The following is a 13,308-nucleotide window of genomic DNA, read 5'->3' as shown; positions in this document are numbered from 1 at the left end:
ACTTTCGATTTTTACGACTGCTGGTTGTCTGTCCCGTGCGCTTTGCGACCGTCTTCTCATTTTTCGCGAATTTTCCCTCATTTTTCTCGACTCTCCGTTCCTCTCTGGTCCTCGACGATTTCTTGGCCGCGTGTTCAGTCCTTTTCAGAGAGGGGGCCGTTGAATCGCAGAAACTCGAGTTCCCGTGCTTTCCATTACTGATGACTCAAGCGTCTGCCTGATGCATCCTGACGGCCGCTGCAAGCAACCTAGACACTTGCTTGACGATACTTGGCTCTAATAGTCCGTCATCATGCCTGTAAGCATTAGAAGCCCGCGACAGCCGCTTTTGCAACGTTTTGATGCGCTAATCGTTGAGCCTATTCAGATCGGGGATCTCCTCGCCCAGATCAGTGGCGACAAGTCACAGAGCACATCACCAGCTCCATCGAGACCGCCCATCCCCCCTCCGAAACGGAAAGCCGATGACGACCTCCGGAGCACTTTCTCGAATAAGACGCCGCGAACGAGCACAAATGGCTCCGGTTCTTCTGTCCCCCCGAAGCCGGCGGATGCCCAGAGACCCGCGCGGTCTGCAGAGAAGCCGGCGACGACCACTACCGGTTATCGAGGCAGTGCAGGCCGACCCTCCGATCGACCCGTATCTGCGCCGAAGCCCGTTGGTAATGGCAGCATCGCCGCAAAGCCCAGCTCTTCTGGAGCTAAACCATTAAATGGGTCCAGCATGTCGAGGGTCACGTCTAACCTGCCGAGTCGGCCACCGCCATCCGCTCCCGCCGCTGCACCCAAACCGGGTGCCCCCCCGAAAAAGGGATCTTTCGCCGAGATCATGGCACGGGCTCAACAGGCTCAGACCAAGATGGGCCAAGTCGGCAAGATCCAGCACAAGCCTGTGGAGAAGGTCTTCACCAAGAAGGAACGGGAGGAGATGAAGAAAGAGTCCAAGAAGGACCCAAAAGCTGCTGCAAGGCAACCGTCCAAGTTTCAAGGGACCGCGAGATCATCTTCTGCTGCTCCGTCACGTAATGGAGCAAGCGCCAACCGAAATGGGGCAGCCGACAGAACAAAGGATCCCCGGGCCGCTGCGAAGGCACGTGCTGCCGCCGCCGAGGAGGAGAACCAGAAGAAGCTCAAGAAGGCCGCCATCGCGACAACGGGGTACACAGGCACCGCCCGTCCAAAGCCTGGTGCGGCGTCGGCCAAGAAGAAGCCGGCTCCTGGAGGTGCGCTCCTCAATGCACGCCCTGCCCCACGCTACGGCGGCTCCGCGAAACGGTCACGTTACGATGACGAGGAGGAGGACGAAGAACTCGACGACTTTATCGAATACGATGAGGACGAAGAGGAAGCCGGGCCTCGCTACACGTACGACTCGGACGGCTCTTCAGACATGGAGGCCGGCATGGACGACGTGTGGGAGGAGGAGGCCAAGGCGGAACGCGTCGCGCGACTCGAGGATATTCAACAGGAGAAGCTTGAGAAGCGACTAAAGGCCGAGAAGGAGGAGCGCAAGCGCAGGTTCTACGAGCAGCAGAGGGCTCGACGCTGAGACAGTCTCACCGTCGAGAGGGAACACCTGGTTCACCAGAATGGGGGTTAGAGGCATTTCCACCGGCAAAGGCGTGGCAGCATCAACATTAGCGACGGCGTTCATCTGTGTATTTTGTATCGTCATTATTGGCAGGGGAGAGATCACCACACATCGCACGGCCGGCTGGGTTACCCCCTTTTTTTTCTTCCTTAGGTATTCCCTGAGCAGCTCATCACTCAGGGGATAGGCATGCACGTGCAGCGGCGCAATGATACCTGGGAGGCCAACCAAACAGTATCCTAATATTATTACGTCTGTACTTCACTTCCTGGCTGGTGTAGCAAGTTCTCCCAACCCTCGGGGGAAAAGCTCATGTTAGTTTCTCTGACAAAGCAGACTTGGCGATTCCCTGACATGTGCCTCGTCGAGGCATAATCACGTAATATGTCCACTCCGCTCCCTTAAACTTAGGTTATCTTTACGTAGTAGCACGCCGGACGACATTGTTCTGCGCTGACTGAAACCTTGTGAAACATAAAACTGGTTTTCGCATTCCATTCTATGAGACCTGGTGCCAATCCCTCCTTGGGGTATCGATTCCAGCCGTGCCAGACTGCAGTCCGCCCCAAACTCCATCAACAATACCAAAATGCTTCCAGGGTTGTAGATGCATTTGCACAGAGCTACTAAGCCCCTTTCCATCATCAACCGAGAACTCCGACAAGTGTGCTACTCAGTAGGTTGGTGAAAGAAGCCGCTCAAAGCCGCCGCTTCTCCGGGCACTACTAATTTTGAGTTGGTGTTGTTACACGCGATCTGGGATCGCAACTTTGCAGATGAAGCCCTTAAGGCTTTCGACTTGAACAAAGGAACCCAGAGCATGGGCCGCCTATCCGAACCATTTGAGTGTGATGAAAGTGAAAGAAAAGAGGCCGGCCAGAAGAACTACTGCCGCCTTATCAACTGCCTCCCTCTCCCTAACTTCCCCGAGGTTGGAATATAATCAAGTACAAAATGCAAACAATGCTACAGGTACGAACTTGTGCATCGGGATGACTTCTCCGCCAAAGCGAGAGACCCTCTGCAGTGCTCGAAGCCGCCATACTCAGACGGACGACGCATAAGACCTCGTGCAAGGTCTAGGTGTATAATATTCGGGCGTTCGTGGAGGCTTTAGAGTCTTTGTCGGGGCGATACCAGCATCCTATGGGAGATCTTCCGACTTGAGACCTGAGTTCCCATATCCGCTCAGATTCCAGCCTTTGTATCGAACTGTGGGTCCTCCATTGCCTGTCGACAATGCAGAGGGAGGCGGCTTGTGCGGAGGAAGCCCATTGTGATGCTTCACGGGCGGTGCCGGAAGAGAAGCATGTGCGGCTGGAAGACTGCTGGACTTTTGGCGTGATTGAGACTGGGAAGCTTGGGAGCCACCAGATGCATGATGCCCATTGGAACCTTCAGGCTTATCTTCAGGTTTCATCAAACCTTTCTCTCTCAGGTACTGAATCGACTGCAGAACAGTGAGGTCTTCCTGGTCCTTGTCGTTGAGAATCAAACGCTGCTGGATAGTGAGATGGCCGTTGTTTGCCTCTCGCTCTTTCATGGCTGCTTCTCTGACAGCGGGATCGTGGACGAAGCGGCACTTGCCCTTCTTGCCGCAAGTACCTCCCGTAGAGTAATACTTGCAATGCTTTGAGATGTCTGCCTTCTTCGCCGGAGGGGGTGGAGGGGGGGCTGGCTGAACACGACTTGACGCCACTTCCGGCTCGTCATCTTCAGACTTGATGTCAATGGAAGGGCTGTCTCTCATCTCATCGCCCTCGTCTTGCTGTTCACGCTTGCGCTTGATAGACGATTCGACCTTCTCCAACTGCCTTCGTAGCTTGCTGGCAAGGTTCTCTTCTTTCTCCAAATCAGATGAAATCTTGTTGCCGCTTCCTTGCGTGGTCTCGGCAGACTTCTTGGCCTTGACTCGCGCGGCAGTAGGAAAGCGCTTCTTCCGCTCAGCGATGTAAGCGTCAATATCATTGACCCTGCAATACCTGGTCAGCCACTATGAGACCTTGAGTCAGCATTCGACTTACTGTAAGGCATCTGCTCCAATGAGCTTGCGGAGCGTCTCCTCCTCCATCTCGTCGTCTTCGGATTCCGAGTCTTGGCCCGGGGTGAGACCAAGGGTGTTGGTCTTGCGCTTCTTCTTCTTGCCCGATGCCGCGTTGTCATGCTTGTGATGAGAACCACCGCCATCTTGGCGGTGGTTGTGATTGCCCTGTGGACGATGACGGCCCCTATCATTGCCATGGAATGAGCCTCGACCTCGAGGATTGCCACCGCGATGACCACCGCGGCCACGTCCTGCCTGTCCATCGTGTTTGTAAAACGGTTCCTGTGGAGGAACCGAAGCGTGAGGTGCAGGAGGGGGTGCGTGGTACGGGTACTGTGCTGGGGGTTGGTATGGCACAGGTTGAGCGCGTGGATCTCCGTACGGCTGGCCGTATGCACCATTCGCTTGGTGGTGCATCCCATCACTACCGTAGGCTACTGGCGCGGGTGCACCCACGTTATGGGCTCCTCGGGAGCCGCCTCGGTCGTTTGCGTAGCCGCCTCGGCCACGAGCCGCACCATACTGGCTTGGAGCGTGAGGGTCGTGACCCGCCCATGGTTGCGGAGCGGTGTATGGTGCGGGCGCGGCATAAGGCTGACTGTAGGGCTGCGGAGGCTGCTGAGGCCCATATCCTGGCTGATGAGGCGGCGGCTGAGGGTGTTGCGGGTGCGCATAGATCTGAGGAGCATAGTTCGGGTGGTAGTTGGTAGTCGACAGCGGCGCGGGGGCATGGGCGCCATGCTGGGGAGCACCATGCTGAGGCGCACCATGGGCGTGGTCCTGGTGCCACTGCTGCTGGGGAGGATAGTTATTGGCAGTGGGAGGCTGAGCGGGATAGCCAGGACTGTGCTGAGGATACGGTTGCTGTTGTTGTCGACCATACTCGTACTGAGGCTGAGGGGCCGGGGGGTATTCGGAACGGCCACTCGATTGGTAGCCGCCACGCCCGCCCCGAGCAGCATGAGCACCACCGCCTCGAGAATGTTGTTGATAAGGGGTGTTATGGTGTCCGTACCCAGGATGGCTAGCCTGTGCTGCTGGAGGGGGCGGCGGCGGCGGACCGTAGTTGTAGCCCGACATATTGGCTTGAGAACGTCGACGTGACCTTTTTATCTTCACAATCGATTCGCAGTCAAGTCGTGTTCGGGGAATAGCGTCAGGCAACGATGACGGAGCGCGATCGACTTGTGACGGGACTCGGAGGGTTCGTGGAATAAGGTACTGTTCGGAATAGCAGCAAACAATGGTGATGAAGTCGATGGAAGGGACAACGAGTAAGAGTCGTGTTCAGACCTAGCGTCCACTAAGTAAAGACATCAAATTTGGGAGACGGGAAACTCGAGCAACATTCAACAGTGCGAAAAGAACGAGAGATGTGGAAGGTTCGAACAGACAGCTTGACACAGGTTTCCACACGCGAAGCTGAAGAAGGTGGTGGAGCCCAAACAGCTTTCCACGGCAAAGTTGGTCGTGATCTCGGTTTCCGCATTAACAGTTCCAGCGGCTGCAGGCAGCATGCTCAGGCCTTGATGCCACTAGAGGCGAGTGGTGGGCCAAGCCTCCTAGGTGGGTGGGTGCTAGACTTGATTCAGCGGGCGGTAAGACTCAGACTCGCTGCCTCTGACCAAGCGCCCCGCGATTTTGCCGATTTTGCGACTTGACTGAGCCAACCCAGAACGAATCGCGACACTCTCCGGAATACCCATTTGTGCCCTTGCAGAGAGGCGTTGAGGGGACGGATGATGATCTCGGGACCCTAGACAAATTTCAATACTGGCATCTTTCTGACCTGCCAAAGTGCACCCGTCTTAAGGACGAAAGCGGCCCAGCATGTTCATCCTGGTAAGGACTCCAAACTCACAAAATTTCACAGAGTGTGTCACTAACACGGCCCCAATGAAAAAAGACCAAGATCGCCGACCTGGTCGAGATCGCGCCAGAGGACTTCCGCAAGAAGAGCGTTGCCGCCATTGAGGACAACATCAACGCAAAGTATGCGAATAAGGTCATTCAGAAGATTGGCCTCTGCATCTGCCTTTACGATCTCCTATGGACCTCGGAAGGTCTCATCGGCCATGGCACGGGTCTTGTCAACGTCAATGGTGTGCCACTACCACCGTCATCTAGGTGACCCTTTCGTGCTGACTCTTGTCACCAGTCGAGTTCAGACTCATCGTCTTCAGGCCCTTCAAGGGTGAGGTTATGTTTGGCAGAATCAGAAGTTCGACGCCGGCTGGTATTAACCTGAGAACCGACTTCTTCGACGACATCTTCATCCCCTTTGATGAGCTTCCCGAGGGTGCCGAGTTGTACGTCAAGCATGTCTTATGAGGTCACTGAGACCGCCGCTAACGCATCGTCAGCAACCATTCGGAGCAGCTGTGGATCTGGAACATTGAGGGCGACAGGCTTTTCTACGATAACCATGAGATGGTCAGGTTTCAGGTCATTGACGAGGAGTGGCACGACCAGACGCCTGCGGGCCCGAGTCAGGGAGAGGAAGCTGCACCGCCCAAGCCGCCCTACAAAGTAAAGGGCACCATGGCCATGGAGGGTCTCGGCGTGTGCCTCTGGTGGGACGGACAGGGCAGCGAGTAGGACTCGGGTGGTCCTTGATCTCCCAACAAAGATTCTCACGAACAACGATTTAAGCTTGACAAGATGAGGCGTATGGATGGCGCGGATTCTGTATGATTCTACAATTCTATGATTTGATACCCGCGAGCAGTCTCTGCTCCACATCATCCAGAACAGAGTAGTGTTCAACAACGGCAATGTTCTCAGCTTCGCCCTTGAACTGCTTGTCGGGGTCGACACCGGGGCCAAACATCTGGGGGGCACCTTGAGCACCTCCCATCTGTCCCATCTGCTGAGCCATCTGGCTGGCAGCTTTGAGGGATTAGCAATTTGAAAGACAGATCCAGATTACAGCCTTGACTTACCGTTGTCACTTCCCAAGATGAAGTTGAAGACGGACTGCAGACCGAAAATGCACAGGAAGTACCAACTGATACTAGACATCCAGCGGGGATCCATGTCCTTAGTAGCAACACCCGCTTGCAACATGCTCTTGAACTTGATGGTAATGGGAAACGGCAGTTTCACTACATCTGTCAGCTACAAGTCGACACCTTTACCAAATTCGGCAAAACTTACTAATGACATATCCGCTAAAGAAGGCGTTGATCCAGCTCATAATTAGCGTATTGGGGATGATCATGGCCATGTTGTTCTTCATCATGCCCATCATGCCGTCCATCGCGCCCGGGTCGGTCAGCGGGTTCGCAGGCGGCTGGCCCTTACGGTCGGGATCCTTGAGGTACGCGCCGGATTCGTAGGCTGCGATGAGCGCATCGCGACGGGCCTCGAACGACTTCTTGGAGAGGACGTGGTGGTTGGTGCGCACCGTGACGCCGTGCATCATGGCGCGCTGCTCCTTAAGCGCCGGCTTGTCGAGCTTCTTGGGCGGCGTGGCGAGGAGGACGGTGGCGTAGTGTCGAAGGATACCGGTCAGGATCATGACCACCGTAATCGGAAACAGGATCCAGTAGCTGTTCAACGTTCAATTAGCGCGCGAGCTTGGGCGACGGGGGAGGAACCGGGACTGCATACAGGAGCTGAGGATCCCGATGGATCGTCTGCACCGGAACTTGGGCCATGGTGGGCTTGATTTGACGAGCAGTGCCGGGTGACGGAAGAAGGAGGGGATTGTGATGGCGTTCGTCGATGCGATACTGCCAGGTGGTTGTGAGCTCTCCCGTTGCATCCATTCAATCTAGTGGAGTTGGGACGGGACCTTGGAAGCGGGAATGAGCTCTTCGGCGGCTTGTTTCGCCGTAACTCCGAAAGACCACCTTCCACTTTCACCTCTACCGTGCATTCACACAAGGGTCCAAGCTGTCCTAGCTCTGAAAGCCAGGCTGGAGGTTACAAGACAAACTATCGCACTCTACGCCCGCCGAATCTCCGCATAGCTGTCAATTTTACACAGAATCCCCCGCGAGACCACCGGACACCATGTCTTCCTCCGAAAGAATAACAGTTTACAACTTGGCGGGTAAGCCTCTCACTACTCCAGCTCAGACATGCTGTCGCATCACACTAACACGATGCTCCTCAGACCTAAAGAACACCTCGGACGATGCACTCCCCAACTACCTCAACTCCCTCAAGTTTACACAATCACACACCCTAACCGACGTCCGCCTCGCGCTCGGCTACTCTGCCTTCCTGATAGCCGGCGCATGTTTTCTGTGGGACTATAAGCTCGGCTTCGAAAGCACAAAGTACTACACAGCGGCTGCCGTGGCCCTCTACTCACTCCTGAACGGTGCCCTGACGCTATGGATCTGGCTTAAGGAGGCGGGCACTGTATATGAGGGCACATCTCCCTCAGGAGAGAAGGTAAGTTCTGCCCTAACTCGCCCCCTTAACCAACGGGTAAATTTCAAACCGGTGGTCCATGACTTACACGACTGCAACCAGATCAACATTGCAACTTTAACAAAGAAGAACGACCCCACCTACCACATGAAGATCACAGTCACTGCCAAGAACGGCGAGAAGAAGACGTTTGAGCTCTCAAAACCCTTTGCCGAGTGGTTCGACTCCCAGGGCCACTTCGTCGTAGTCCCCTTCCAGGAGGTCCTCGCCACAAACATCTCCGCCATCGGCAAGCTCGACACCAAGCGCGTCAAGTCCGCCTCCCAGGCGTACTCGGCCGACGTACTCGACGCGCTGTACGCGGAGAGCACGGCGACGGGCAGCGGCGTCGAGGCGGACAAGGGCGCGAGCAAGCGACGCAAGGCATGAGACGGACAATGTTGCAGAAAGAGGATTTGAACGTCTGCGCAATGGATCGATTCCTACGTGGTCATGTACACTACGGATAATTGAGACTCTTGAAAAGCACGGAGTTTGCGTTTCGCATTGCATACCCATTTGGGCAAATACGAACCCGTCTTTGATGAACCGTCCCTACCTCATCCGCAGCGCATAGTGCTCTTAGTTTCAATCAGCGCGTCTCTCGGGGTCTATTCTGGCTCTCTAGTGTAGCGGTCATGTTGCGGGAAGTCCTGGCGCTCGAAGCTGATCAGAACTAGAGGCACGAGGACGATACATGGACAAAACAGCCTGCTTCAACTCGGGCTTCGGGTATAAATCAATCACTCGGCAGACCATCCTCAATCACAGTTCAGCCCGTCGTCTTATTAAACTCAATTGTCTTCTCCTGAATACGTACTATGGAACCTCCAAACGCCTCGCCATGCCGGCATCCCCACCCCGATGCTGCCTTCATGCCATCCGAGTCGTTCCAAAAGCCCTCGCCCACTTTGTGCAGTCCACCATGCAGTATGTACTCAATTAGAGTCCGTTCTCCCATATTTCGTCATGTTCAAAAAAGACCATGCGAACTCATGTTTGTTTCTCCAAGCCTCAATGCCTTCAGTTGACCTCGTCCCACTTGGCGCGGGCCGTCAGAGCAGCCTCACGAACGTTGCGCACTTTGTCACCCGAAGCCTGCGCCAACAAGCGCTTAGCCTGAGATGCCGAGTCGAGAAGGTGGCGGTGCTCGAACTGAACGGGTAAGAGACCGATGATGCGGACGACCTGGCAGCGGCACTGCGACCTCCAGAGCCCTGAGTGGTCGAACGGGATGTAACCCACCGGCATCCAGGCATTGTCTTCGCTGGCTTTCGTTCCATCTCTCTTGAAGATGGACATGCATGCCTCTATAACGCTCTTGAGGAAGGGCTGAACCCTCTTGGGCGAGTTCTGCGTAGTATGCTGTAGAACGTTAAGGGCAGCCGCCACGTCCTTGGTTGCCGGCATGTATCGAATCGCGCAGAGGATGAGTCTGATTAGGTCCTCCGTGTCGTCTTCGTAGACTGGGTATTGTATGTGCTTGACGGCCGCGAGGACTGCGATGCTGTAGTTCGCGGCAATGAGCATATCGTCCCTACTGTTCGAGCCAGCGGGCCAGGCTTTAGCCAGCATGGGCTTGATCATCTCAAAGTAAGCTCTCTGGGCCCAGAGAGGGCGAACTTGACCGTAAAACTCTTTCTTGAGGATCTCGAGGCCGCCAAAGATGGTCTCAAGGTTGCGACCAAGTATGTGGCCAATCTTCTTGTTGCTGGGTCCTTCTTGAATGGTCACAAGGAGCTGGCGGAGGGAGTTGCCGCTGTAGCGTCGAAGAATGCCAGCAACAATGGCATACACAGGTCTTGCTAGCTCCGCTCTGATCTCATCTGGGTGCCCACCAGGGATCCTGTTGGCCTCATGCTCAAGATATCCAGTCACTTGCTCCAACTCGTCAGACTGTCTCTCTTCACCAACAACGAAGTTCATCTGGAGCTGAAGCATAGCGACAATCTCATCCAGCTTCTCGACCGGGTATTTGTTGGAAATGATCGTAAGGATGGCTGAGACAACATGGCGGCATCTAGGGGAGGCTGAGTGGTCTCTTGCAAGGAGACCGGCGATGAGGATTTGGTGTGCAGTTCCTCTTTCGACCTACGAAAAAGTTAGTTTTATGTTTCTGTCTTGAGTATGGAGTCTTTCTTACCAGACGCTGAATTGTTGTTGGGTGGAAAGGTTGGAGAACGCCAAGAGAAAGAATGACAGTACGTCCCTGGCTGAAGCCACTGATGGGAAACTTGGGAGGGTTTGTCATACTATATGAAGCCTGGGGGGCCCAAGTTCTCAGCATAGCATCCCGCAGCTCGGAATTGTGCCAACGGTGTCCGGTATGAGGGCCGGGATGATGATACTCGTCATCTCCACGGAAGAGTGTCACAACCTCTTCATTCAGAAGTAACCTGGTCTGCTCGAGCTCGGTCATCTGCTTAATAACAAAGGTAGCCATCTCCGAGAGAACATGCAAGTAATTGTCCTCGATCTTCCTGTCGTCGAGGTCCTTGCTGCTAAAATCGTCACTCAGAGCGAGGGAGAGCTCAGTATCGTCGTCGTAGCTAATGATCTTAGTGGCGCGTCTGTAGAGCTGTCGGACCACGAAGAGGCTGACAAGTATAAACTCTCCGTGTAGCTCGTCGCCGTCGTTCCCTCCGCTTTTGGTCTGTTCATCGATATCCATTGCGTCGTCGCCGTTATTGGGGATGATGTTATCGTCGAGCCGCGGAAGGTCAGGGTATCGGTTAGCGACGTAGCTGAACCAAGTAAGCGAGAAGCGCTTGTCGTCAAAGTTATTCGTCTTGGAGCGCGGGCGTAAGGCCTCAACCGCGCTTTGGCAGAGTCTCATTGCCAGGTGTATTCCGGAAACAAGTATCCACCAAAGCCTAGGGTGTGATTTGGAACCGAGCATCGAGTGCAGAATTACGAGAGTCGCGCTAAGGAAGGAGGTGTATCCGCTGAGCACGTCACCTTGATGAGGGAGTTCGTAACAGCAAACGAAGGCCAATCTCTGGACTCTCTCCTGCAAGACTGGAGCCGCCGTTGGAAGGGATTCTCGTCCGGGGGAAGCGAGGTACGACTCGCACAGTTTGAGGCAGTCCTTGATGACCTCTGCCCGACCTTGCGGATAAGCCATCAGAGCCTTCTGGAGGGCGAGAACAGCATCGTTCTCTAGTTCGGAGCGAGCCTCGGAGCGAGCCTCGGCCATCGTGGGCTGTTCGGGTGTGTTGAAGATGACGCTTGCCAAGTCGTTGCACATTTCGGAGAGGGTTGATTCGGGAAGCATAGGTTGGGTAGACTCTCCTGTCTGTGCTGCTCGCTGACAAACCATCAACCCAAGACCCTTGATTGCCTGTTGGCCTATGGCAATGTCCTCCTTCTGAACCGTTTCTTCAAGAGCTTTTCGGAACAGAGGCAAGTACGTCTGATTGTGAAGCGGGGCAAGCATTGGTTCTGTTGCCTTGAAAGCCTCAGCATCTTCAACGCTCAACTGCACACCTCCCCCAATGAGGGCCTGCCGAAGCTCGAGCAGAGAGTTCAGCAGAATCAAAAGATTCTTGGTATGTTCAGGTGACTTTGTGTGTCGAAGGTTCTCCTTGACATGAGTGACCGAAGGAGCGATCATAAGCGCAAAAGCAGCAGGCTTTGCACTGTGGACAGAGATGAGGAGCTTCCCGGAAGCTGCCGTGTAGATAGGGTTCGACAGGTCTTCCAAGCAGTCACGCTGGACGGCGAGGGCGAAGTCTCTAAGCTCGTCTCCGGTGAGTCGTTTGGCAATCGTTCGGATAACTTCCAGAGTGGCGTTGATTGTGTCCTCAATTTCTCCGTTGCGGACTTCGTACTTGAGACTGCTCCAAATCTTGTCAGAAAAAGGGACCACCCCTTGTTGTACATGCTCGTAATTGCTCAGGCATGCAGTCAGGGTCTTGAGAATATCGACCTTTCACAGTGTCAGTGCAAGCTTTTGAATCACGACAACGGAATCGGACAAACCTTGACGTTAACAGTCACACTGTCAGGTTGGTCCAGCCTGCCGAGCAGGTACGGGATGGCTTTGCTGGCTACCCGATGGTGCGCTGAAAAGCAAGCTCTCAGAGCAAGCTTCAGATCATCTGCTGTAATTCCAGAGGGATGTTGGGACGTCCTCAAAGAAATGGGGAAGTATGCGGAGAAGATGCCAAAGATCTCGTCGACAACTTCTTGTGCAGGAGAATATTCTGAAAGGAACACTGTCAGAATCTTGAACCATGTCATCAGGCACCGAGGATCTCGCTCGTTGCGGCATAGTTGCAACAGGTCTGTGATGAAGCCAGCCGTTGTACCATGTTGGTACTGCAGGTCGTTGGCAACATCTGGGTTGGTGATGAGATGGTCGAGGAGCTCATACACAGCAGCACGTGTGTCGGCCACCTGGGCCTTGAAGTCGTCCTGGAGACTGCAAACACTCTGGATGATGTCGTTTCCTTTCTGAGGTTGAAAGGTTTTCATGCTAGCAGTTCTTTGGAGTGCCTTGGCAGCCGGCAAGATGCCGGCTTTGTGGTCAACCTTGAACATGCTGCCAAAGAAGGCAACAAGAAGATTGACTTGAGCGCTTGTGTTAGCAGCTTTACGGTAGTTGCCAGGCATCACTCAACTCACCTTGATCCGGCTTAAGAAACTCAGGATCCAAGTGATCCAACGTGCCAGCCAAGAAGCTTAATGCTAGAGATAACAAAACAAGTCAACACCGGCGTGAGAACGTTCTAGTCGTATCTTCTGCATACCTTTGGATCTGGCAATGACATCGCCACTTGCCTCTCCGTCCTCACCATCTTCCATCTGGTCGTCATTCGCACTAGGCATCCAAGGTCTGATAGACTCAACCCATCTTGCGACCGGGTTGCTAGGCCTAGGCGCTGATTGGATTGCTACGTCAAAGTCAGCATTGTGCCTGGGCTGTTAAGTCTGGGAGGCAACTGGTTGTGAGGTTTGTATACCTGAAGCTGCCTCTTGTGTTATTGCTGCTTGTCTTCCATTGTCGTCGCTGAGTACGAACTCAAGTGCAAGTTTCCGGAAGTCTGCCATGATTGCAGAGTTGATTGTCCGAATCAAGAGTGGTGTGCTGCACGAGGAGCAGTTGCAACCAGACTTGTTGAGATCGATTTACCGCAGGAAGAAGTTGCGATCTGAATTATCGTGATTGACTGGCCGCAAGGGGTAGCTGCGATCTTAGCTGCGATCTGACTTGCTGTGTGCAACCAACTTCAGTAGATGGATGCAATGG

The 13,308-nt window shown here is 54.3% G+C and overlaps 6 protein-coding genes across 6 annotated transcripts; 3 read left to right on the top strand and 3 right to left on the bottom strand.

The window, feature by feature from the left end:
- Nucleotides 1–292: 292 nt before the first annotated feature.
- On the top strand, nt 293–1,549 carry ColSpa_00328 (uncharacterized protein; the record flags this gene model as incomplete). Its single annotated transcript, XM_049266540.1, has 2 exons — nt 293–298; nt 368–1,549. 2 exons carry the CDS (start codon nt 293–295, stop codon nt 1,547–1,549), a joined length of 1,188 nt encoding a protein of 395 aa, XP_049122497.1.
- A 1,186-nt stretch (nt 1,550–2,735) lies between these two features.
- ColSpa_00327 (uncharacterized protein) lies at nt 2,736–4,715 on the bottom strand (the record flags this gene model as incomplete). The annotated part of the gene is made up of 2 exons (XM_049266539.1): nt 2,736–3,564; nt 3,616–4,715. The coding sequence occupies 2 exons, from the start codon at nt 4,713–4,715 to the stop codon at nt 2,736–2,738; spliced, it is 1,929 nt and encodes a 642-aa protein (XP_049122496.1).
- A 750-nt stretch (nt 4,716–5,465) lies between these two features.
- On the top strand, nt 5,466–6,233 carry ColSpa_00326 (DNA-directed RNA polymerase III subunit rpc8; the record flags this gene model as incomplete). Its single annotated transcript, XM_049266538.1, has 4 exons — nt 5,466–5,477; nt 5,542–5,737; nt 5,794–5,944; nt 5,999–6,233. 4 exons carry the CDS (start codon nt 5,466–5,468, stop codon nt 6,231–6,233), a joined length of 594 nt encoding a protein of 197 aa, XP_049122495.1.
- Nucleotides 6,234–6,339: 106 nt separating this feature from the next.
- Nucleotides 6,340–7,294, bottom strand: ColSpa_00325 (ER membrane protein complex subunit 3; the record flags this gene model as incomplete). The annotated part of the gene is made up of 4 exons (XM_049266537.1): nt 6,340–6,524; nt 6,578–6,745; nt 6,792–7,186; nt 7,248–7,294. The coding sequence occupies 4 exons, from the start codon at nt 7,292–7,294 to the stop codon at nt 6,340–6,342; spliced, it is 795 nt and encodes a 264-aa protein (XP_049122494.1).
- Nucleotides 7,295–7,652: 358 nt separating this feature from the next.
- On the top strand, nt 7,653–8,447 carry ColSpa_00324 (signal recognition particle; the record flags this gene model as incomplete). The annotated part of the gene is made up of 3 exons (XM_049266536.1): nt 7,653–7,692; nt 7,756–8,039; nt 8,121–8,447. 3 exons carry the CDS (start codon nt 7,653–7,655, stop codon nt 8,445–8,447), a joined length of 651 nt encoding a protein of 216 aa, XP_049122493.1.
- Nucleotides 8,448–9,080: 633 nt separating this feature from the next.
- Nucleotides 9,081–12,863, bottom strand: ColSpa_00323 (MMS19 nucleotide excision repair; the record flags this gene model as incomplete). The annotated part of the gene is made up of 5 exons (XM_049266535.1): nt 9,081–10,148; nt 10,201–11,985; nt 12,039–12,628; nt 12,684–12,746; nt 12,809–12,863. 5 exons carry the CDS (start codon nt 12,861–12,863, stop codon nt 9,081–9,083), a joined length of 3,561 nt encoding a protein of 1,186 aa, XP_049122492.1.
- Between the last annotated feature and the right edge of the window lie 445 nt (nt 12,864–13,308).

Source organism: Colletotrichum spaethianum (assembly GCF_022836535.1).
Source record: "Colletotrichum spaethianum MAFF 239500 DNA, contig01, whole genome shotgun sequence".
Lineage (NCBI taxonomy): Eukaryota > Fungi > Ascomycota > Sordariomycetes > Glomerellales > Glomerellaceae > Colletotrichum > Colletotrichum spaethianum.
This window is presented reverse-complemented; position numbering and strand designations above follow the sequence as displayed.